Source organism: Lepus europaeus, chromosome 20 (assembly GCF_033115175.1).
Source record: "Lepus europaeus isolate LE1 chromosome 20, mLepTim1.pri, whole genome shotgun sequence".
NCBI lineage: Eukaryota > Metazoa > Chordata > Mammalia > Lagomorpha > Leporidae > Lepus > Lepus europaeus.
Genome location: NC_084846.1, coordinates 28,984,394 through 29,008,204, shown reverse-complemented (window position 1 = coordinate 29,008,204; position 23,811 = coordinate 28,984,394). Strand labels below are relative to the sequence as shown.

The following is a 23,811-nucleotide window of genomic DNA, read 5'->3' as shown; positions in this document are numbered from 1 at the left end:
TGCAAGGGGAAAAAATGTCAATAAAATGAAACACTAAAAAACATAAAAATTCAAGTTGGAAAGCTGTGCTCTGGAGAGGCTGCTTCCTAATCAACGTTGCCCAATTGGTTTAAACGTTCTAGAAAACATTATCACACGATACTGTGGGGAAAAGCCAAGAGTGATGGTGAATTTCTCCCAATCTAGTGCGCTAAAACATTTCCCTTAGATAGAGGGCCTTGCCAGTTAGGCTCTGGAATAAATCACACAAGTTAATTTTTATAAATATTTAATGCTTACTCTTGTGTTGTACAAATTGATTCTTTAAGTTACTTCTGCTGGAATTGAATTTCGACTACTTTTACTACATGGAGGAATAATCTTTGTCTCCCGTTCACATGGGTACCTTCCGAGGGCCTGGCACGCTATTCTGTCATGGCAGAAAGCACAGAAGTAAGTACAATGCTACCATCGAAGCAGGACAAGGTCATCATAACAAGCTATAACAATAGCAGTCACATACATTTTTAAATAATACTTTTATATAATTTGCATATGATGTTTTCTTTTGCTTTGCCACACTTTATGCTGGAATGAATATAGAGTCATACCACCATCTACCTATAAAGATTGTTGAAATGAGTCAACAAATGGTTGCAAAATGCTTTGCAAGCCTGAAATACAAAATAAGATACTAATATCCATAAATCATTCTGCATAATAAAACAATTGGGTTAATCTTATATGTTAAAGAAGAAATAAACATAGATTGCAAAAAGACAAGCAGCCTAGAAGTAAACGACTGGTTTGAGTATTATGAGAAGGGCTGGACAACCAGGTCCTCTAAATATCAAAACTCCCTCCCTCTTTGGTAGACCTCACCATAGTCTCAGGGAAGCATAGATCAACATGTGGAATCAGCTGCTCCTTCTACAAAAAGATCTAAATAGTACCTTGCAGCCCATGACCCAAAACAACCTCATTTTAAATATTTTACTGCAAGTATAATTTTACTGCAGAGAAACTACAGCCTTAAAAAGTCCTTAACCACTTTTCACCAAGATGGCGCCAAAGGCGAAGAAGGAAGCTCCTGCCCCTCCTAAAGTCGAAGCCAAAGCAAAGGCCTTAAAGGCCAAGAAGGCAGTGCTGAAAGGCGTCCACAGCCACAATAAGAAGAAGATCCGCACGTCCCCCACCTTCCGTTGGCCCAAGACACTACGCCTCTGACAGCAGCCCAAATACCCTCGGAAGAGCGCCCCCAGGAGAAACAAACTTGACCACTATGCCATCATCAAGTTCCCCCTGACCACGGAGTCTGCCATGAAGAAGATAGAAGACAACAACACCCTGGTGTTCATTGTGGATGTCAAGGCCAACAAGCACCAGATCAAACAAGCTGTGAAGAAACTCTATGACATTGATGTGGCCAAAGTCAACACCCTGATCAGAGCTGATGGAGAGAAGAAGGCCTATGTGTGGCTGGCTCCTGACTATGATGCTCTGGACGCTGCCAACAAAATTGGGATCATCTGAACTGAGTCCAGCTGGCTAATTCTAAATATATGTTTTTCCACCATATAAAAAAAAATAAAATAAATAAAATTTTTAAAAAGTCCCTAACCAGGGGCCTGCACTGTTGCATAGTGAGTTAAGCCTCCACCTGAGGTACCCGTGTGCTTTATGGGCGCCAGTTTGAGTCCCGAATGCTCCACTTCTGATCCAGCTCCCTGCTGGTGGCCTGGAAAGGCAGTGAAGGTTGGCCCAAATGCTTGATTCCCTGCACCCACGTGGGAGACCCAAAAGAAACTTCTTAATCCTGGCTTCAGATCAGGTTGCAGCTTTTTGGTGAGTGAACCAGCGGACAGAAGACCTCTCTCTCTCTCTGAATCTCCCTCTTTCTCTCCTTGTAAATCTGCCTCTCAAATAAATATTTTTAAAAAAATAAAAATAAAGAACAGCAAGAGAATGTTAAGACACTTTCAGAGTAAGTTACAAACTTAAGCTCTAACAATATGTGAATGACAGTAAAAAGAATACTCTGGACAATGGTCACAACTAGGAAAAATAATCAACAACTTGTGTTGTAACTTCTTTTCCCAATACTAATGAAAAATGTACCCATTTTTTTAGAAACAAAACTTCCTGAGCATCTGCGTGATAGATGATGGAAAGTCACTGTGATCTGCCCCAAGCAAGATCCTGGCCTCACACAGGATAGAAAGCAGGGGAAGGGCAAGAACAAGCCAGAGTGACAAGAGCTATCCCTAGTGGAGACAACGGAGCTATGCACTGGAGCTGGGGGAGGGAGCTTCTCACAACATGCGAAACCTCCACTAAGGCCCAAACAATGACTAGGTGTTAAAAAAGAGATGCAAGTAGATGAGTAGTCAGTGCCCAGAAAATCATGGGCAGAGACCTGGAGGCAAGAGAAAGTTCATCCATTTAGAGGAACAGAAAGAAGTTTGTCAAGAATTAGAGTGGTGAGGATGGATGCCAGAGAAATGCAGACAGGTGACGAACGGTGGGCTCTCTGAGTGATTCTGAGGAATGGGAGATCACTGAAAGGCACCAGAGGGTGGTCATACATGTATTGTGTTTTATAAAACTTTCTCTGATTGCACAGAGGAGAAAGAATTGGAAAAGACCAAGAAGAGGGTCTGTACAAGAGAAAACGGAGTACTGAATAACAGCAATGGTGATAGAGAGAGGTGAACAGGTTTAAGAGCTAGTTAGGAGGCCAGCGCTGTGGCATGGCAGGTGAAGCCTCCACCTGCAGTGCTGGCATCCCATACGGGTGCCAGTTCGAGTACCAGCTGCTCCACTTCAAATCCAGCTTTCTGCTGTGGCCTGAGAAAGCAGTGGAAGATGGCCCAAATCCTTGGGTCTCAGCACCCGAGTGGGAGGCCTGAAAGAGGCTTCTAGCTTCAGACTGGCATAGCAACAGCCACTGCAGGTATCTGGGGAATGAACCAGTGGATAAAGGATCTCTCTCCCCCCCCCCCCCCCCGGTAACTCTGCCTTTCAAATAAATAAATAAATCTTTAAAAAAAAAAATGTGGGCCGGCGCCGCAGCTCACTAGGCTAATCCTCCGCCTTGCGGCGCCGGCACACCGGGTTCTAGTCCCGGTCGGGGCACCGATCCTGTCCCGGTTGCCCCTCTTCTAGTCCAGCTCTCTGCGTGGCCAGGGAGTGCAGTGGAGGATGGCCCAAGTCCTTGGGCCCTGACCCCATGGGAGACCAGGAGAAGCACCTGGCTCCTGCCATCGGATCAGCGCGATGCGCAGGTCGCAGCACGCCTACCGCGGCGGCCATTGGAGGGTGAACCAACGGCAAAAGGAAGACCTTTCTCTCTGTCTCTCTCTCTCACTATCCACTCTGCCTGTCAAAAAAAAAAAAAAAAATTTTAAAAAAAAAAAAAGTGTTAGGAGTAGAGACCAGACTTGATTGGGTACACTACCATAGTCACTAGTTGTTCAGACTTCCTTCGTTCAAATCTTGGTTCTGCCACAAATGGCTACAGTGACTCAATCTCCCTTTCTGCACCCTAGTTTCCCTTTCTGTAGAGCAGGAACAAAAGCATACCTGCTTCTTGGAGGTGTATGAGAGATCAATGAGCTAATTCACAAAGTACTTAGGACAGTTCCCAGCTATTGGGGAGTGTGACAGCCCAAAACTAGAAACATCCAAATTGTCCATCAGCTACAGAACAGGCTGCAGGAGACAAGGGAAGGAAATAGTCACAGATCTCTTGAAGGACTTCTGCTTGGATAAGTGGATGGGTGATAGCAACCGTGCCAGTTATCGATTCATTGACTCTCAGCTCCAAAACCCCACTTCAGCCCATGCCTTGAGATAGTGGAGATGGGTAAGCATGTCTCCTTTGCAGTAGGCACGATTTTAAGCTTTGTCATTAGAAGGCCCTAGAGGGGCCTCTCCTCCTCCAGGGTCAAGCGTACTTCCATTCGCCCCTCTCCGCTCCTATACATAGCTTCCAGCAGTGCCTGTGGGGGTAGTAGTGGTGCTCTCTACCATTGAGCTTCAGTGGAAAGTCCTCAGCGGTCTCACAGGAATCTCAGAAGTTGCCTGCCCAGCCTTCCACTGGCACCCAGGAAGGTGCCTTCTGCTTTGACTGTGGACAAGCAATGGCCCAGGGGAACCAAGCCCCCTTCCATCCACACCTTCTCCAAAGTCATCCAGATTGCAGCAAGTGTGCACTTTCCTTGGATTCTTTCTACCAGCCATAGTGTATTCCTCACTCCTTTAGGGCCAATCTCATGTTATAATTGATCATTTCTATTGATCATTCCTTTTAACAATTATCTTTTAACAGTTACATTTTCTGACTGGACCCTGACTGATGCAGTGGTATTCATTGAAATGAGAAACCTAGAAGAAACAGATGTTGAAGCCGACGCCGCAGCTCACTAGGCTAATCCTCCGCCTTGCGGCGCCGGCACACCGGGTTCTAGTCCCGGTCGGGGCACCGATCCTGTCCCGGTTGCCCCTCTTCCAGGCCAGCTCTCTGCTGTGGCCAGGGAGTGCAGTGGAGGATGGCCCAAGTGCTTGGACCCTGCACCCACATGGGAGATCAGGAGAAGCACCTGGCTCCTGCCATCGGATCAGCGCGGTGCACCCGCCGCAGCGCGCCAGCCGCGGCGTCCATTGGAGGGTGAGCCAACGACAAAGGAAGACCTTTCTCTCTGTCTCTCTCTCTCACTGTCCACTCTGCCTGTCAAAAAAAAAAAAGTTAAAAAAAAATGTTGAAAAGACAAGCTACATTTTGGACATAGAGAGCTTAAGATGCCTGTGGGACACTCAGACTGCACTGTTTTGTAGGAAACGTATTTGCTGGGGGTGAGATGAAGCTCAGGAAAGGTGTCTGAGCTGCAGAGAGAGGCTCAGCTGTGAGGAGTACAAAGGCCACTAAAATCTTAGCAAATACAGTCTGTATTTAGCTGCCATAGGTAAAGAAGACAGATCTTATTCTTAGTTTTTTGTATGCTCATGTATCTCATCAAGAAGCCCTAATAGCCAATCAGTATATGGCTAAGTTGTGACGCATTCCATCAAAAGGTTTAGGGTGATTTCACACTATGTGTGTCAGGTACTATTGCTCTATATCTGCCAATGTTTTCAAAACTAAATCAAGACATAGTTGAGGAAGGTCAAGCCCTGTGTTAATAAGATAGCTCTAACTGCATTCTAAACTTGGAAACCTAACTGGCAGAGGCAGGGCAGCAATTAGTCACATCAGCTACTCGAGATGCCAACCAGAATCAGAAGAACTCTGATGAGCCAACACCCCAAACAGCCCTGCTGAAAACTGGTGAACTGTTGAAGTCTCATTTTACTTGAAAATGACAACTTGACACAAAACATATTTTGAAAGAGTCCCAGGCTGACGCCTTCTGCTTTTTCTGGGGTGTGAACTTGGCCAACAAAACTTGCCCCTTGCCCCCATTTCTCAAAAGTTTGGATCTACTGACCACAAAACAAAGGAAGTGCTATCAGCAGTTTGCAAAGTAACAATTTGGAAGAGAATTGTATTCAACCCTCAGGGAAATTAAACCCAAATAATCCAATAACAGCATTACAAAATTAACACTGGACAATGAATTGAATTCATTGCCTCCCACTATGGGGATTCTTGGCTACCACAAATCAGCACATATAAAGCCAATGATGTCAAAGGCCTCAGCAGAGTCCCTGTGTGATGTGAAGGCACCACCAGAGTTGGCACACGGTTGTTTTTCAACTTTCTGTCTCCTTCTGGGGATTTCACTTCTGCCTTGCCACATCAGGGTACTTCAAAGGGCTGGCATTTGGCACAGTGGTTAAGACACCACTTGGGATGTCCACATCTGTATCGAGCGCCTAGTTCAAGTCCATGCTACACTGCTTCTGATCCAGCTTCCTGCTAACGTTCACCCTGGGGGAGCAGCCAGTGACGGCTCAAGTACTTGGGTCCCTGCCACCTATGTGGGAGACCCAGATAGAGTTCCTAGCTCCTAGCTCAGCCTGGCCCAGGCTAGGCTATTGTGAGCATTTGGGAAATGAGAGATGCAAATGGGAGATCTCTCTCTCTCTCTCTCTCTCTCTCTCTCTCTATCTCTGTGTGTGTGTGTGTGTTTTCCATTCCCCCATCTCTCTGTCTTTCAAATAAATAAATAAATAAATTTTTTTTAAAAAAATCTCCTTCATGTAGAAGTTGGGAAACTTTTAAAACCAACAACAAAAATAAGTGTTCTTCAAAAAGCTTGTGAGAAATGAACTTGAAAAACGTTTATTTTTATGCAAAATGTTTTATTGAAATCCATGCATATGAGAGGCCTCCATATAAGTTCATGGAAAATGCATACTATGAGAAAATTGTACATGGATTTAAAAAATGTTTTGCACCAGAAGAAACTTTCTTTATTCCATTTTCCATGAACTTTTTGAAGTACCTGGTATTATACACATAGTAAATTGGTGAGGAAGGCTGGAGGTGGCACAATTCATGACACAAAAGTACAATTTTCTGATTTGCTTTCTAAAAAGTCACTCCAAGTGTTTGTTTATTGGGAGCTGGAGTTCTGGAAATCCAAGTAAAGATCTCTTACTCTTGAGATTGAAGGGAACCAGCCATGGTGTTTCTGGAACCTGGACATCTAGTGAAAAGACAGGTATTTAAGAATACAAGGGGAGCTGGCGCGTGGCTCAACAGGCTAATCCTCCGCCTTGCGGCGCCGGCACACTGGGTCCTAGTCCTGGTCGGGGCGCCGGATTCTGTCCCGGTTGCCCCTCTTCCAGGCCAGCTCTCTGCTGTGGCCCGGGAGTGCAGTGGAGGATGGCCCAAGTGCTTGGGCCCTGTACCCCATGGGAGACCAGGATAAGTACCTGGCTCCTGCCTTCGGATCAGCGCGGTGCGCCGGCTGCAGCGCGCCAGCCACGGCGGCCATTGGAGGGTGAACCAACGACAAAGGAAGACCTTTCTCTCTGTCTCTCTCTCTCACTATCCACTCTGCCTGTCCAAAAAAAAAAAAAAAAAATTAAAAAAAAAAAAAGAATAAGGGGAGAACAAAAGGTTCATGGAAAATGCCAATTATAAAAAAATAAACCTGGGGGGGGGGGGGAGGACAGTGCTGTGGCATAGCGGGCTAAACCTCTGCCTGCAGTGCCAATATCCAATATGGGCACCAGTTTTAGTCCTGGCTGCTCCTCTGCTGATCCAGCTCTCTGCTACAGCCTAGGAAAGCAGCAGAAGATGGCCCAAGTGCTTGGACCCTTGCACCCTGGAATTCTCAGAAGAAGCTCCTGGCTCCTGGCTTCAGATCAGCCCAGTTCCAACTGTTTGCAGCCATTTGGGGAGTGAACCAGTAGATGGAAGACCTTTCTCTGTCACTCCCTCTCTCTGTCTGTAACTCCACCTCTCAAATAAATAAATAAAATCTTTTAAAAAATCAAACTAGAGATGAATGTCCAAATCTTTGCAGCAAAATGCATTTACTACCTAATTGCATTTCCCACAGATTTTTTCAGGTACCCTCATACCATTTATCTACTTCAAAAGAGACTCACTTTGGCATTTCAGTAAATATGTATTTATTTCTGTAACTTCTTATTTAATGCCATGATGTCGGTATGCTTGTGGCAACGCAAGATTATCTAAATGATGTCGGCCCTGGGAGCAACACAATGAGCAAGTATGTGAGCTACCAAGCCTCTGCTAGTGTACTTAAGGACACGGAGGAAGAGATAGGATGCCTGGTGATTTAATGCAGTTTTGCCAAATGACTCAAATGCAAAAGACCTTGACTGGTTCCAGCCTCTCCACAGAGGGCCAGTTGGTCTACGTGCTGTGGAATATTCATTTTTCTGCCTATCCTTCATATTGCAACTGACATTTACTCCTGAAACTTTCTTTAAAAAAAATTTATTTATTTATTATAAGGCAGAGTTACAGAGAAGCAGAGGCAGAGAGAGAGAGAGATTCTTCTATCTACTGGTCTACTCCCTAAATGGCCACAACGGTCAGAGCTGGGCTGATCTGAAGCCAGAAGCCACAGCTTCTTCCAGGTCTCCCACATGGATGCAGGGACCCAAGCACTTGCGCCATCTTCTATGGCTTTCCCAGACCATAGCAGAGAGCCGGATCAGAAGTGGAGCAGCCATATGAATTCCCATATGGGATGCCGGCACTGCAAATAGCAGCTTTTCCTGCTACGCCACAGTGCTGGCCCCTCCTGAAGTTTTCTAATAACCACGCTGCATTTTACCAAAATAAAAAAAAATTAATGTGTGTCATTTTATTGGGATATTACATGATGTATAACACTATTCTTGTTCCTAATTTTCTTTGACATTTTGAAAATACTATGCCTAACTCTTTTGTGTGAATTAAAAAAAAAATAGCATGAATCAAATACTTTTTCTCACTTCCCTTAAAAACTGACGCAAACACCAAAAACAAAATAACATTTGTTGAAGCTCAAAGAAATGAGGCCCTCTGTTTGGAATCTTAATTACTGTCACCCCAAACTTCCCTAATTAGAAACGCTTTCATAATGAGGAAAAATTATTTTCATCGTGAATTAATTTGCAAGCAAAAACACTTCTGCCTTTCCAGAAGGAATACCTTGCATTCCTTACACGCATACTTTAGTTACACACTCTAATTAATAGTCATACTTAAAACCTGCACAATTGATTTCACTGTTAAAGGAAACATCGCTTTGTTTTTTGACAGTATAAAAACACAACTTTCCTTCTTGTAGACACTGGGCTACACATATAAACTTAATTTTCAAATTGGACAAAATGGAAATTATTTCACCAAAACGATTCATTTTATTGACTTTAGCCACTTCAAGTTTATGGACCTCAAATATCTTTTGTACAGATGAATTAATGATGTCCAATCTTCACAGCAGAGAAAATTACAGCAGATATTGTAAGGTAAGTTTTTTAAGTCTATCTGACATGACCAGCATGAATTATATTTGTCCTCAGTTTAATGATTTTGTAAAAAGTGATAAGTATGTTTCTTTGTGCTTTATTTGTGAACTTCAGCCTTCCTACAACAGTGTATTGATGCAATTTGCATTAGTTAGCACAAAAGCAGATAGCTTGGCCTCTCCAACGATAGTTTAAGTGGAGGCTATGACCCTTAGACTATGATGCTTAGCAAGCATAACATGCATTAACAATCTTCAGTTTACTCGGAACTGCACATTCTTAGTTATAGAACTAAGATCTAGATATAGTCAGCTGGTCATTTCCGTCGTCTACAAACTACAAACAAAAAATATCCTCACAACTTCTAGTTAGCAATTCCAAGCTGGTAAGTTTGTGGTAAATTCAACATTTAACTAAAATGATTAGCTCTAAAGGGAAGAATTTTAAGTTAGTTTTATTTTCTTCTTTATGTTTGTATGTATTTTCCAAACTGGCTGAAATTAGTATGTATTACTCATTTTATTCAAGTTACAATAGAAGAGCAATCATTTAAAAATCTTCCTATAAACTTTCATGATAAAACTAAATCTAATTAAATATTCACTGCTCATATTTTCCATGAGCCCTATAAAGTTGATAGATTTGTGGTATAGTAACTCACAAACCAATTGGTTCTTTACTAAAAATGTAATTTATGCTTTAATAAAAATACAATTGGTTTCTTGAGAAATGCTTTTAGAGTATGAAAAGGTAAAAATGAAATTCAATGGGAACTCCTCCAAGTGCGCCCTACACCTGGCTGGCACCTGTTTCCAGGTACCACGCTCCATGTGCATTTTGGTCTATAAATGGGGGTGCAACAAGAGACCTGGAAAGGGAGTGGGTACTTCCTTTAAAATCAAAATATAAAAATATGTAAAATATTTTACAGCATGAATCAAATAACTGAAGGAAAATAATTGTAGTAAAACAAACTTTTTGCTTCATTTCAATACTTCATTATATTCCTGCTGCTTGAACATATTGCTCTGTTCACTATATATATTTTATTAATATTTCATAGTTGTCTTACAATAGTCTAGGGACAGAGAAACTAGATTGTTTTAAGAAGCTTAATACAAATTATTTATTAAAAAATTCTGCACTTAAGAACACAAACTTTGTTTATAGCTCTAACAACTCTGCAAGATTAAATTCTGGATTCAAGTTCATTTGGGGTTTAAATCTGTAGCTTATCTCAAGAATAAATTATTTTAATGGTCAATCCTAATTATAGCTTAGAGGACACCCAGAAGAGGAAAAGGAAAGAAGTCTCCATTTTGAAGAATTAAAAGATTGGGGACCAAAAGATGTCAATAAGATGAGTAGCCCAACAGTCAACAAAATGCCACATGCGGCAGCCACCTTGCCTTTGAGATTTGGGAGGACCACGGAAGAAGAAAGCAGCCCGGGGCCAGTGGCCAACCTGCCTCTGAGATTCGGGAGAAATATGCAGGCGAGCATCTTGAGACGCATTCCTAACCTGCCCCAGAGGTTTGGGAGAACGACAGCAGCCAAAAGTGTCACCAAGACACTGAGTGACCTGCTGTCACCGTCTGCCATCGAGTTGCTTTACTCCATGGCCTGCCAGCACCAAGGAACTCAGAATTCTGACCCCAAACACCCCAGGTAAATATCTGAACACAGGCAGGGCGCAAGGGCCATTATAGAGAGCTGGTCCAGAAACTTGACAATGGACTGCATCTTTTGCAAGTAAGTTTCTTAGAAGGAGAAAGACAAAGACACAGGGAAATAAATACCTGTAAATTTAGAACCACAGGGATGCAGGTCTAATGAACATGGCTATAAAGTGGGATGGCTTTCCCTAAGCCACATCTGGGCATCAGTCCTATAACCCTACAGCCACACACTAGGCCCATGACTGACAGGATGGGGAATTTAAGCCTCAGACATATGGTCTGACACTGGACCTCTCTCAAGAGTCCCGGATGAGAGCACTGTCCTCAGGGAAAAAGAACACCATCCCAATAACTCGGGTCTCAAACACAGACACTTGTTCTCCCCAGCTTTTCATCACAGTTGTTTTTCTGTTTGTAAGTCAATCCATTTAGAATAATCCTTGGTATTCATGAGCAAATATTATCTACCATGTACAAATCAGAGTGCAGATGACTAAAGAGATTTTAAAATTAATATAACTTTCTAATAGAGTGTGTGTGTGTGTGTGTAGTGATATAAGGTAGGATACAATGCAGAAGGAATGGTAGTAGCTCTATCAGCTCATGAGAGAGGCCCTCTGAGAATATTCCTGTTTAATTCTTCCCATGGTACTTTATCCCCACCTGACAGATTGTACTCATAGGCCCATTTCCTCCACTAGAACTTCATTTCCATAAAATCTCATCATTTTTGTCCACTGCCAAATCCTCCATGTCCAGAAATGTGTCTGCCTTCACTAATGGCCAGAATGAGTGAAATGACCAGACGGCCCTCCTGGGTGACAATCTGGGGATGCGCCACGCACTGCACGTTGAAAGGCAGCTCTACTTTGGATGGTCAGAGGCTGTTGGGAGGAGAGAGGTCATTTTCAGGCAAAGGGAGGACTTTCAGTAAAGGCACAAAAGCAAGATGAGCCAGGAACAACCAGGTTCAGTTTGCAAGGGCACACAGTATGTGGAGAGGAGAGGAGAGGAGGCCAGAAGGTACAGTAGGCACAGAGTGCAGGCGCTACTGCTGGGGCAAGGACGCTGAGTGTCATTCATCGAGAGCGAAAATCCCTGACGTGCCTGCTGAGGTCCTCTGATACCATACAGAGGAGGACTCTCCGCTCACTGGATGTTAGGAGAGGGAGATCAGAGATTCAGCAGTAAGTTCTCAAGCCTGAGTGCCCATCCAAAAATTAGCATCCCACCCCCAACTCACTCACAGCACGTGCAACACCGCTCCCCTGACGTGTAACTAGCATTTTGGAGTGTGGGTTGTGTGTTACATGCTTTTGCTGACTACTGTTCGGATGCATGAGAACGTTTTGCTTCTTACATTTTAGGGGACTGGAATTCAGGAAAACAGACAATGCTGAGCTGCAGCAAGAAAAATCAGAAAAATCTGGAACCTGTCCCTAAAGATAATAATAAAAAAAAAAAAAAGGTGACCTGTGACTTACAAACAGCTCTACAGTGACAGCAACAAGGAAGACGGCAGCTCCCATCTGATGTGCTATGTATCACTGAGAGCAATTTTCCCTTGTCTTTGCAGCTAGTATCTTGAGAGTTATTAAAAACGACTTAGAGAACATTTGTAATGTATAATTGAAATCGCTTTTGTCTGAATAAAAAGAACACTGCAAATACTTAAAACGTCTCTGGTAATAGAGGGAGACTGAAACCACATCACCACCTTATGTAAAAATCATGGGCACAGTTATACTTACGAAAAAAGAACTAATAGGGTATTACTATTTCATCCAATATGATGAAAATTAAATGAACAGAATAACACGGGTTGACAAATAAATGGACACAGATAATCAATCACTTAGAAACATTTTGTACTTAGTTTTTCACTGTTAGTGAATTTATGACAGAGTATAATTTAAAACCTGGTATCTTTCTGAATAACATTACAAGATAAGGGAAACTCTTAGATTTTAGGGAGATAAAAGAAAAATGCAGCCATTAGTTAAGCTTTTTCTAGTGTCTCTTCTGCCTGTGTCCAGAAGTTTGCCCTTGGTGCATTTCTTTTCTCTTCACATTTCAAGTTTTGGATTTGCAAAAGAAATCTGGTCACTTTTCCACTAACAATGTATAAACTCAAGACTCCAGAGCCGGCGCCGCAGCTCAATAGGCTAATTCTCCACCTGCGGCGCTGGCACACCAGGTTCTAGTCCTGGTCGGGGCGCCAGATTCTGTCCTGGTTGCCCCTCTTCTAGTCCAGCTCTCTGCTATGGCCCGGGAGGGCAGTGGAGGATGGTCCAAGTCCTTGGGTCCTGCACCCACATGGGAGACCAGGAGAAGCACCTGGCTCCTGTCTTCAGATCAGCACGGTGCGCTGGCCGTGGCGGCCATTGGAGGGTGAACCAATGGCAAAGGAAGACCTTTCTCTCTGTCTCTCTCTCTCACTGTCCACTCTGCCTGTCAAAAAAAAAAAAAAAATACTCCAGAACACAAATGCCCGGTGATCTAACTTGAGCTTTTAGAGTATGAAGTCCTTTATCAGACATAAATGGTTCCTGTCTTAGGGTAAGCACAGGAAATAGTTTTATTTTTCTCCCATCGCACCTTCCCCTGCTGGGCAGAGATCCCCTAATGATACCTCGGACAGACTCCACAACTTCTCTGGCCACCTCTTGATATTAAAAAACTCCATCAAGTCCAGCTGAAAACGTCAACCTCATAACCAAGGTTCAGTGTCCCCTCCCCCATCTCTGGTAGGGTAGGGACTGGAAGGACCTGAACTTGGAAAGGAACAAGATCCACTCTTCTTCTTTTTCCCCACCTTCTCACCCTAGGGGCAGGGTGGTGGGAGGGAAAATGGCAGGTGGAAAATTAGTCTCCCCTCCTATCTTCTCCAGGGTATTGGGGTGAACAGGGGAGGGATGGGGGATTGAATTTCTGGCTCCTGGTTTCCTCACTGGCCCAGTCCTAGCCATTGTGAATATTTGGGAGCATGAACAAGCAAATGGGAGCACGCTCTCTCACTCTTTGTCTCTCTCTCTCTCTCTTCCTCTCTCTCCCTCTCCCTCTCTCCCTCCCTCTCAAATACACTTTTAAAACTTAAATTTAAGGGTTGGGGACAAGGTAGGGACAGGCTTCCCTGGTGGAAACATGACCAAATGCCATGATCTTCGTTGCTGTTCACAGGTAATGTCAGTCAAAGATACACCAGATTAATTGCATTCTCATCAACATTTCAACCTGCATTCAGCTATCGGTTCATTCTTTTTTTTTTTTTTTTAAATTTTTGACAGGCAGAGTGGACAGTGAGAGAGAGAGATAGAGAGAAAGGTCTTCCTTTGCCGTTGGTTCACCCTCCAATGGCCGCCGCAGTAGGCGCGCTGCGGCCGGCGCACCGCGCTGGTCCGATGGCAGGAGCCAGGTGCTTCTCCTGGTCTCCCATGGGGTGCAGGGCCCAAGAACTTGGGCCATCCTCCACTGCACTCCCAGGCCACAGCAGAGAGCTGGCCTGGAAGAGGGGCAACCGGGATAGGATCGGTGCCCCGACCGGGACTAGAACCCGGTGTGCTGGCGCCGCAAGGCGGAGGATTAGCCTAGTGAGCCACGGCGCCGGCTCGGTTCATTCTTCTCCCACTTTTCCTATGCCAGGGCCTGAGTTAGAAGACAGGAAGGTAATCGACTTCTGCCCTCTGTTCCTGCTTCATCTGCCTCCTCTCTCCCTGGCTGCTTTTTTTAGACTCCACTAGAGTGGAAGAGAATTTGGAGTGACAGCCCAGGAAACAGGACATTTCTCCACATCCTGGATGGACTCACTCTTAGGACCCAGAGGACGGAACTACCCCATATTGCCGCACCCTCTCCCTGTAACTGCGGTTTCCTATGACATCGTCCACTTCCAGGCTGGCTGTGAGCCTCAGCCATGAGCCATAGGCATCTACTCCATCTGTATGCCCAGCTCTCTTCCAGGGGTCCCTTGAGTAGGACTTGAAACAGATCCAGCAAATGTCCCTCCCCTGCAGACTACACCTTGCCCTCCACAGCTGGGCACCATCCCAATGTGGCTCCCCTATCCTACTGCCCCTGGCCTCTTTAGCTTTGGCCTTTGCTTCTCCCAACCACACAGAACATGGTTCCTCATGAAGGGTCAGTGACACAGTGACCCCAAAACCTGGACAGGGGTAGAAGCAGTCAATCCAGATAACACCTCTCCCCAAAGAAGTCTCTGCACAAACTCAAATCCTGCCCTTTTATCTCCTCCAAGTGGGTGAGGGAACCAAGAACCAGCAGAACTTTTCCAACCACATCCTTCAAAATGTCTACAATTGGTGATGTGGCTTTGGAATTTTACTCAGATCAGATTTGGGGGGTTTTGGTTAAAACTTCCCTTTGAGGACCTTTGCTAAACAGATGCATCTCATCCCATGAGCAACAACTACAGCTGCTAAAGTGATGTTCCTCTGAACCAGGAACCCTCAGTGCATTTTTCTGGGAGGAGTTCTAGGGTAGACTCTCAAAGGGTTTTGTGACCCCATGTAGTTAGAGGATCAATACAATTGAAGATTGTTCCTAGAATTGTTCCTGGTTAGTATCTAATTCAATTTACAGATGAATATGTCTATCTGTTCAGCCATTTAAGTGATGAGATCATAATGTTAAAACGATCCGAATTACTCAAATTATCAAGCCTGAATTTCCTCCAAACACTGGATTTTCAGGGTAGCCCAAAGCAGAAGTAAGGTAATCAACTGTGCTCTTCTGCCCATTGTGCTTCCCCAAAGCAGATTCCCCCAAATACTCCACACTCCACCCCTTCCCCTCTCTTCCAGCACTTCCCTGCCCCCCAGGAAATCCCATCTGGCTTGGTTCTGACCCATATCTCAGCCAGCCCTAGAAGAGGAGCAGAGTGCGGGGGTTGGGGGAAGAGACCCAGCCCACCTTCTACAGCAACATCTGCATGGAGGACAACGTCCACATCGACCCCTAGGTCCACATTTCATACATCGCACTGTGACAGTCACCCTTGGGAAATATAAAAAGGACCGAAAAATGTACTGACTCTGGGACAAATTTCTTAGGGTGGAAAATGAAAGGTCGGGGGCAGCGCTGTGGCGTAGCAGGTAAGGCCGCCCCCTGCCATGCCGGCTTCACATAAGGATGCCAGTTCTAGCCCTGACTGCTCCACTTCTGATCCAGCTCTCTGCTATGGCCTGGGAAACCAATAGAAGATGGCCCAAGTCCTCAGGCCCTTGCACCTGCATGAGAGACCTGGAAGAAGCTCCTGGCTCCTTTTTGGGGGAGTGAACAGTGGATGGAAGATCTCTCTCTCTCTCTCTCTCTCTCTCTCTCTGCCTCTGCCTCTCTGAAACTCTGCCTTTCAAATAAATAAATAAATCTTTAAAAAAAGAAGAAGAAAGAAAATAAAAGGTCAGTGTTCCTGTTAACCATTAGCAACAAAATGAAATAGGCAACAAAGAGGAGTTTAATGGCCTTCACTTTGCATATTTGTTCTTGCTTTTTTCCCCAAAGATCTTCTTGGGAGTATTATATCACCTCTTCCTTTGAAAGTCATCATACTATTTAATGCAAATACCAAATCACATCCAACTTCAGAAAACACAGATTTCATACTTCTATGCCTCTGCTTATGCTAATTCCTTCAGTCCAAACGCCTCTTTACCAACCAAAATTCCCTGAGACACACGTCAAATTTGGGTGTAACTGCATATATAACAGAAATTCCAAATAATAGTTTTCATTGAGACTTTTTTTAACCTCCCTTAAAAATACCTGGAAGGACAGTTCTGAATGGGTGTGCGAATTCCCCACGCACCAGAGACCCAGTGTTCGGCCTTCCCTCTGCACCACCCACTTGAGCCCAAGGCCCCTTCCAGATCATCACATCCCTTTCCAGGCAAAAAGGAAAGGGGCTTTTGCAAAAGAGCCCCTTGAAAGAGCACCATCCAGCTACTATTTTCTCTTTTGTGTAATTAGCTGCCCCAACCTGCAAATGAGCCTCTCCTTAGGCACACTGCTCCAACCACTACTACTATGAAAAACTAACTGTGGAGACTAGGCGAACCACCAGACAGGCTGCCCAGCCACTACAAAATCACTTGCCTATTATATAAATTAGGTAACATATTTGAATTGTTTTCCTTTGCTAGACCAGAGTTACAGTGGCACTATAGCCATCTGGGGCTGGATCATTCTTTGCGGGGGAGGAGCGGGTACCTGGAGCATAGTAGGATTTTCCGCAGCATTCACAGCCTCCACCCACCAAGTGCTAGGAGGACCACTCCCCAACTGTGACAACCCAACATGTCTTCAGACATTGGCAAATGCACTGGGGGCTAGGACCATCCCTAGTTAGGAAGCACTGACTGTCCGTAGCCTCTCTGAGCTCCATCCCCAGCTGCATTATAATAGGACCTATTGTTATGATAACAATATCTCCTGTTCACCATTCAACACTTTCAACTACTCTGCTATACTCATTTTCATACTTTTTTTTTTTTTTTACAGGTAGAGTTATAGACAATGAGAGAGAGACAGAGAGAAAGGTCTTCCTTCCGTTGGTTCACTCCCCAAATGGCCGCCATGGCCGGCGCTGCCCCGATCCGAAGCCAGGAGCCAGGTGCCTCCTCCTGGTCTCCCATGCGGGTGCAGGGGCCCAAACACGTGGACCATCCTCCACTGCCCTCCCAGGCCACAGCAGAGAGCTGGACTGGAAGAGGAGCAACTGGGACTAGAACCCGGCGCCCATATGAGATGCCAGCGCCACAGGCGGAGGATTAACCAAATAAGCCATGGCGCCAGCCCCCATTTTCATACTTGAGAACTGAGTTCAGGTCTGAAGGAACGAGAGCTAGGAAGTGGGTTCAGCAGGGCTGACTTTCAAAGGTTTTTCTCCTCCACCTCCATCTACTGCCCTACCCACTACGGCACAGCCACGAGCCCTCTGGACATATTAAACAGGAAACATGAAAAATATAACAAAAAGAGTGCACTACAGCCCAGGAATAAATCTTCCATGTTTTTTCTTCTTAAGATTTATTTATTTATTTGAAAGGCAGACTAACAAAAAGAGGCAAAGACAGAGAGAGCTATCTTCTGCCAGGGCTGGGCCAGACCAAAGCCAGGAGCCAAGAACTCCATCCAGGTCTCCCACATGGGTGGCAGGGGCCCAAGCACTTGGGTCATATTCTGCTGCTCTCCCAGACACATAAGCAGGGAGCTGAATTGGAAATGGACAGCTGGTGGTTTAACCTATGGTGCCACAATGCCAGCCCCTAAATCCTCCATATTTTAAAACACTGTTTACAAATTTTATTAGGAAGGAGCGACAGAAAAAAGGCTGGGAAGGAAGGAGGAAAAGGAGGAAGTAAAGGAAATGGGAAGTGAGAGAGGAAAAGAAAATGAAAGATTCTTGGATAGCCTGATTCTAGTTGTTCCTTAATTTCCATTTAGAGGTCGGGAGATGCCGACATTATCAGCAGTGCCTGTAAGGCGTAGATGCATCACAGGACACAAGCAGGACCAAAACTTAATTCTTCAGGATTAACTTGGGACTTTCTCCCCGTATGGCAGACAAATGCCACTGCTGATGATGAAATGCACCTGTCCATGTCTGCTTCAGGGACAGAACTGTGCTGGCCCTGGGAGTCCCTGGGATATGCAGTTGTATGAGGGGAATGGGGTGGTGGTGGTAGTAAACTTCTGCCTGGATACTGGATCCTGCACTCCAGGGGAATCTGCAGTCTGTTACAGATCTCAGGATGTGGAACAAAGCAGTAAAAGAATTAAAATAAATCAGAAGTAAGACACCGTGGGCCACTGGCAGGGATAGCAGTGGACTTTCCTTTCCTTACTCCTCTCAGATGGGTGCTTGGTGGAATATAATCACCTTGCTTCTTGGAGTCAGGCTTGAATTAGTAAAACATTATCGGATGAGTATTCATTCCTGAACTTAGTATTTAGGAAGTGGCTCTGAGTTCCTGAAATGCTTATTAGATGTTACATGTTTTATTCACTGTTGTTAAAAGTATTAAAAATAGGGGAAGAGGCAGGCATTTGGTACAGTGGTTCAGATGCCCACATGCCATATCAGAGTGCCTGGGTTCAAGTCCTGGTTCTGCTCCTGTTTCCAGCTTCCCACGTACTCTCAACGACTCAACCATTTGGTTCCTTGCCACCCATGTGGGCACCTGGATGAATTTCTGCCTCTTGGCTTCAACTTGGCAAAGCCTTGGCTGTTGTCATTTGGGGAGTGAACCAGTGAAATCAGTCTCTCTCTCTCTCTCTCTCTCGCTTCCTTTCTTGTCTTTTTTTTTTTTTTTTTTTTTGACAGGCAGAGTTAGACAGTGAGAGAGAGGGAGAAACAGAGAGAAAGGTCTTTCTTTTTCTGTTGGTTCACCCCCCAAATGGCTGCTACGGCTGGTGTGTTGCAGCTGGCATGCTGCGCCGATCCGAAGCCAGAAGCCAGGTGCCAGGTGCTTCTCCTGGTCTCCCATGCGGGTGCAGGGCCCAAGCACCTGGGCCATCCTCCACTGCCTTCCCAGGCCACAACAGAGAGCTGGCCTGAAAGAGGAGCAACCAGGACAGAATCCGGTACCCCAACTGGGACTAGAACCTGGGGTGCCAGCACCGTAGGTGGAAGATTAGCCTAGTGAGCAGCAGCGCTGGCCCCCTTTCTTGTCTTTCTGAATACTGTTTTTTAAAAAGATATTTTAAAAATTGTGGAGATTTTACTTTCCTTTTTTAATGATTTTATTACAGCAAAATATACCCAGCATCAATTTTACCATCCTAACCATCTTTTTTTTTTTATTTATTTAACAGGTAGAGTTATAGACAATGAGAGAGAGAGACAGACAGAGAGAAAGGTCTTCCTTCCGTTGGTTCACTCCCCAAATGGCCACTACAGCCGGAGCTGCACCGATCCGAAGCCAGGAGCCAGGTGCCTCCTCCTGGTCTCCCATGAGAGTGCAGGGCCCAAGCACTTGGGCCATCCTCCACTGCCCTCCCATCCACAGCAGAGAGCTGGACTGGAAGAGGAACAACTAGGATTAGAACCCGGCGCCCATATGGGATGCCAGTGCCGCAGGCGGAGGATTAACCAAGTGAGCCACGGCTCATCTTTACGTGTATAGCTCAGTAGTATTAAGCACATTTCACTTGCCTTCTTATATACCCTAGCACTTCTCACACTATTAATAGTTACATAACCACACTCAAAACTTCACCATGGTTTGTTGCCACCAAAAAAAAAAAAAAAAAAAAAAATCCTATGAGAACAATAACTCTGATGGGGTTTAGAGATACTCTTATTCTTTTTTTTTTCTTTCTTTCTTTTTTTTTCTTTGACAGGCAGAGTGGACAGTGAGAGAGAGAGAGACAGAGAGAAAGGTCTTCCTCTACCGTTGGTTCACCCTCCAATGGCCGCTGCGGCCAGCACATCGGGCTGATCTGAAGCCAGGAGCCAGGTGCTTCTCCTGGTCTCCCATGGGGTGCAGGGCCCAAGGACTTGGGCCATCCTCCACTGCCTTCCCGGGCCATAGCAGAGAGCTGACCTGGAAGAGGGGCAACTGGGATAGAATCCAGCGCCCCAACCGGGGCTAGAACCCGGTGTGCCGGTGCCGCAAGGCAGAGGATTAGCCTGTTAAGCCACGGTGCTGGCCGAGATACTCTGATTCTCACAGACTCGTATTGTTTAGGAATGTCATCTTCTTTCCCTTTGAGCCTCTTTGAAACACGCTAATTGTTGCTAATCCTTTTTCCCCTTGCACTAGGCCATCTCACCAGCTCACAGCATGCCGCATTCACCTGGGGCAAACTTGGTGCTTTTTGGAAATACCTGGGACAGCCAAGGTGTCTGGGAGCAGTCAGATATGGGGAGACACTGATTTCACAGCAGTAATGGAAATGACCGTGGAGGTGTCCTGGAACATGGAGGATGGTCAACACTCACTCCTACTCTGTTCTACACCACCTTCCTTCCAATGTCATTGCTCCACAACATTCTTCCTATTGCCTATCTTTACTGTGCTTCTCATGGGTTTCCCTGGTCTCTTTATATTACAGTCAGCAAAATGTAACATCTTAGGATGCACAATAAGAGTAATTAGTCAAATAGATGTCCAAGGATAACTAAAAAAATAGTGTGAGGTTGGTCTGTGCTGCAGTGGATTAAGCCACCTCCTGTGATGCCAGCACCCCATACTGGCACACCAGTTCAAGACCCAGCTGTTCCGCTTCCAATCCAGCTCCTTGCTAATGCACCTGGGAAGGCAGCAGAAGATGGCCCAGCTACTTGGGCCCCTGTCACCCACATGGGAGACCCAGATGGAGTTTCAGGCTCCTGGTTCTGGTCTGGCTCAGGCCCTGCCTTTGTGGTCATATGAGGAGTGAACCAGCCAATGAAAGATCCCTTTCTCCATTTCTCTCTCTCTCTCTCTCTCTCTCTCTCTCTCTTCTCTCTCTCTCTCTCTCTTTTTCTGCCTTTCAAATAAAATAAATCTTTAAAAGAAATTAGTGACTTATAAGATATATCATGGCATTTTCCTCATAATATTAATGTAACATATAGTTTAGCAAATTGTAAGTAATAACCCATTATTCTCTTCCTAAAAACAGGAACTAAAGTATGAAAAGAACCAAACAGGAAAACTACTATAAGAATTAGGAGTAGAATTAAATTATAACTATATTAGTGTCAAATTAATATTCTCTTTGAAGAAGTAAGGAAATATTAGTTTAATCCTGAAGAAAAATTATCTTAAAATTTATTTATATCTTGCTAAATTTCCAGGCACCGGGACATTGTGGTTAATAAAACATAAAACCATTTTTTCTCTTTCTTAAAATATGCACCAATGGTAATTAACTACAGCCATGCACCAACATAATTTGCAAACCAGTTTTAAAATATCATGTAGCTTTCCCCCTAGTAATTTAAAGCTCAGAATTGTAATCCACGTTGCAAAATTACTTTTCACCACTAGAGGGCAGAAAATGCTCCACGTTTGTTCAGAGTGAATTTTTAAATCCTTGGACCAAACAGCAACCTCCACCAACTACTCCCACAACAAAAAGGCCTCAGGGTTGTGTTTTATTCCACGCAACATACTGTACACCTAAGACTCAGTTAATAACCTGAAAAATGTTTTTAAATGTTAAACTAACATGCAACCTCAATGTGACAGTTTATAGAAACTTGAGTCCAGCTCTGAGTTAAAGGTCACTTATCAGCATCAGTAAGCCCTCAAGGAAAGGCAGAGTAAATAAAACAGTGCCCAATTATTTACATTAGGATATCTACTATGAAATGCAAAAGTGATATTTATGATAGAATCATAAATTTGTGACACCAAAGTCACAAAGCTACTACATGTTAATGAATCTGCATTTGGGGGCCGGCGCTGTGGTGCAGTGGGTTAACACTCTGGCCTGAAGTGCCGACATCCCATATGGGCGCCGGTTCTAGTCCCAGCTGCTCCACTTCCGATCCAGCTCTCTGCTATGGCCTGGGAAAGCAGTAGAAGATGGCCCAAGTCCTTGGGCCCCTGCACCCGCGTGGGAGACCCAGAAGAAGCTCCTGGCTCCTGGCTTCGGATCGGCCCAGCTCCAGCCATTGTGGCCAATTGGGAAGTGAAACAGCGGATGGAAGACCTCTCTCTCTCTCTCTGCCTCTCCTCTCTCTGTGTAACTCTGACTTTCAAATAAATAAATAAATCTTTAAAAAAAAAAAAGAATCTGCATTTGAATCTTTGTGTATGTTCTTGCCTTTGCAACACAAACCAACAGTGGATCTAATAGTGGTGAAGATGTTTTTAGTTTCCTGTTAATTTATCTTTGTGACCTAATTAACTTTTATTTCCCTCCCAATGAAGCCATTTTCATTTCAGTAACTAAAGCATTACTTTCTTTGATTAGAAACCACAACCTCTTCACTTTTCCACTCTCATTAATTAAAACACATCATGGTGAATTAAGCCATTTAGATTTCAGTCTGGGTGGTGACATTTTAACTACTGCCCCTTCAACCTTCTTCCTCTGTCAATCTCGGCCATGTCCTACATCACAGGACAGCGAGAGGGTGGTGGCGACCGGCTGATGGGGGACTGAAGCAGGCAGGGAGCCAGGGGCTAATATATCACACCGGCAGATGACTTCTCTGATGCATGAGGCTCTCGCTTGCCAATCAGACCTGAGACAGCTTCTACCTTGCAGGGTGCTGAGTGACTCTACCCGAGGTGCTAAATCATTTCTGCAGTCTCGTTTCTTAACCTGAGCAAACCTAAGCAAATCTTCTCCCCTCACTTCTCAGGGCTGTGGGCACTGTTCACTCTGACACTCATAAACAGTGCAGTGGCACAGAAAGCTGGAGGCAAGACAGGCAAGGGTGTTGCTGCTGGTGGATTAATGAAAACAATGCACTTCCTCAAGCGAGAGGAGTCACAAAAGGAAAAACGTCCTGTGTTATTACCTACTGGTGCAAGTTGCAAACTGACAAATTTGAAAAAAGCGTCTAACAAGGGTAGCTGCCCAGGAGCAGACCTGGCTAACATCAGCCAGAGAAAGGAGTACAAGACTAGTTCTATACATCAGGAATATCACAAAAAAAGTAGAGAAGACTCAAATAAAATAAGAAGTGGAAGTGAAAACGGATTATAATGGATGCCTCAGAAATAAAAAGACAGTAAGGGACCAGTATGAACAATTACATGACAAGTTGGATAACCTGGGGAAAATGGATAAATTCCTAGAAACATGCACCCTACTGAGATGGAGTTTGAGAGACAGAGGCTGAAGCAGTAATCAAAAAACTCCCAGCAAAGAGGAGTTCAGGACCAGATTGTTTCACAGCTGATTTCTATGAAGCATTTGAAGAATTATCACCAATATTTCTTAACCTCTCCCTAAAAAAGCTAAAGGGAATACTTCCAAGCACATTTGATGGGGCCAGCATCACCTTAATTTATAAGCCTGAAAACACATCACAATGAAAGACAACTGCAGGCCAATCTCTCTGATAAGCATTGGTGCAAAAATCCTCAATAAAATATTAGCAAGCCAAATCCAGAACAAAACATCAAACAACATGGCTAAGTGGGATCTGTCCCTGGCAGGCCAGGCTGGTCTCGCACACCCAAATCAGTGTGATACATCACATGCACAGAATGAAAGATGAAAGTCACATGACCATCTCAACGGGCAGAGAAGA

General features: G+C 44.7%; 1 protein-coding gene and 1 pseudogene across 1 annotated transcript; both read left to right on the top strand.

Annotated features, from left to right (window-relative positions):
- Positions 1–1,041: 1,041 nt before the first annotated feature.
- LOC133749687 (large ribosomal subunit protein uL23-like) lies at positions 1,042–1,545 on the top strand (annotated as a pseudogene).
- Positions 1,546–8,778: 7,233 nt separating this feature from the next.
- On the top strand, positions 8,779–12,038 carry NPVF (neuropeptide VF precursor). The gene is made up of 3 exons (XM_062178543.1): positions 8,779–8,916; positions 10,193–10,584; positions 11,963–12,038. The coding sequence occupies exons 1-3, from the start codon at positions 8,779–8,781 to the stop codon at positions 12,036–12,038; spliced, it is 606 nt and encodes a 201-aa protein (XP_062034527.1).
- Positions 12,039–23,811: the final 11,773 nt, after the last annotated feature.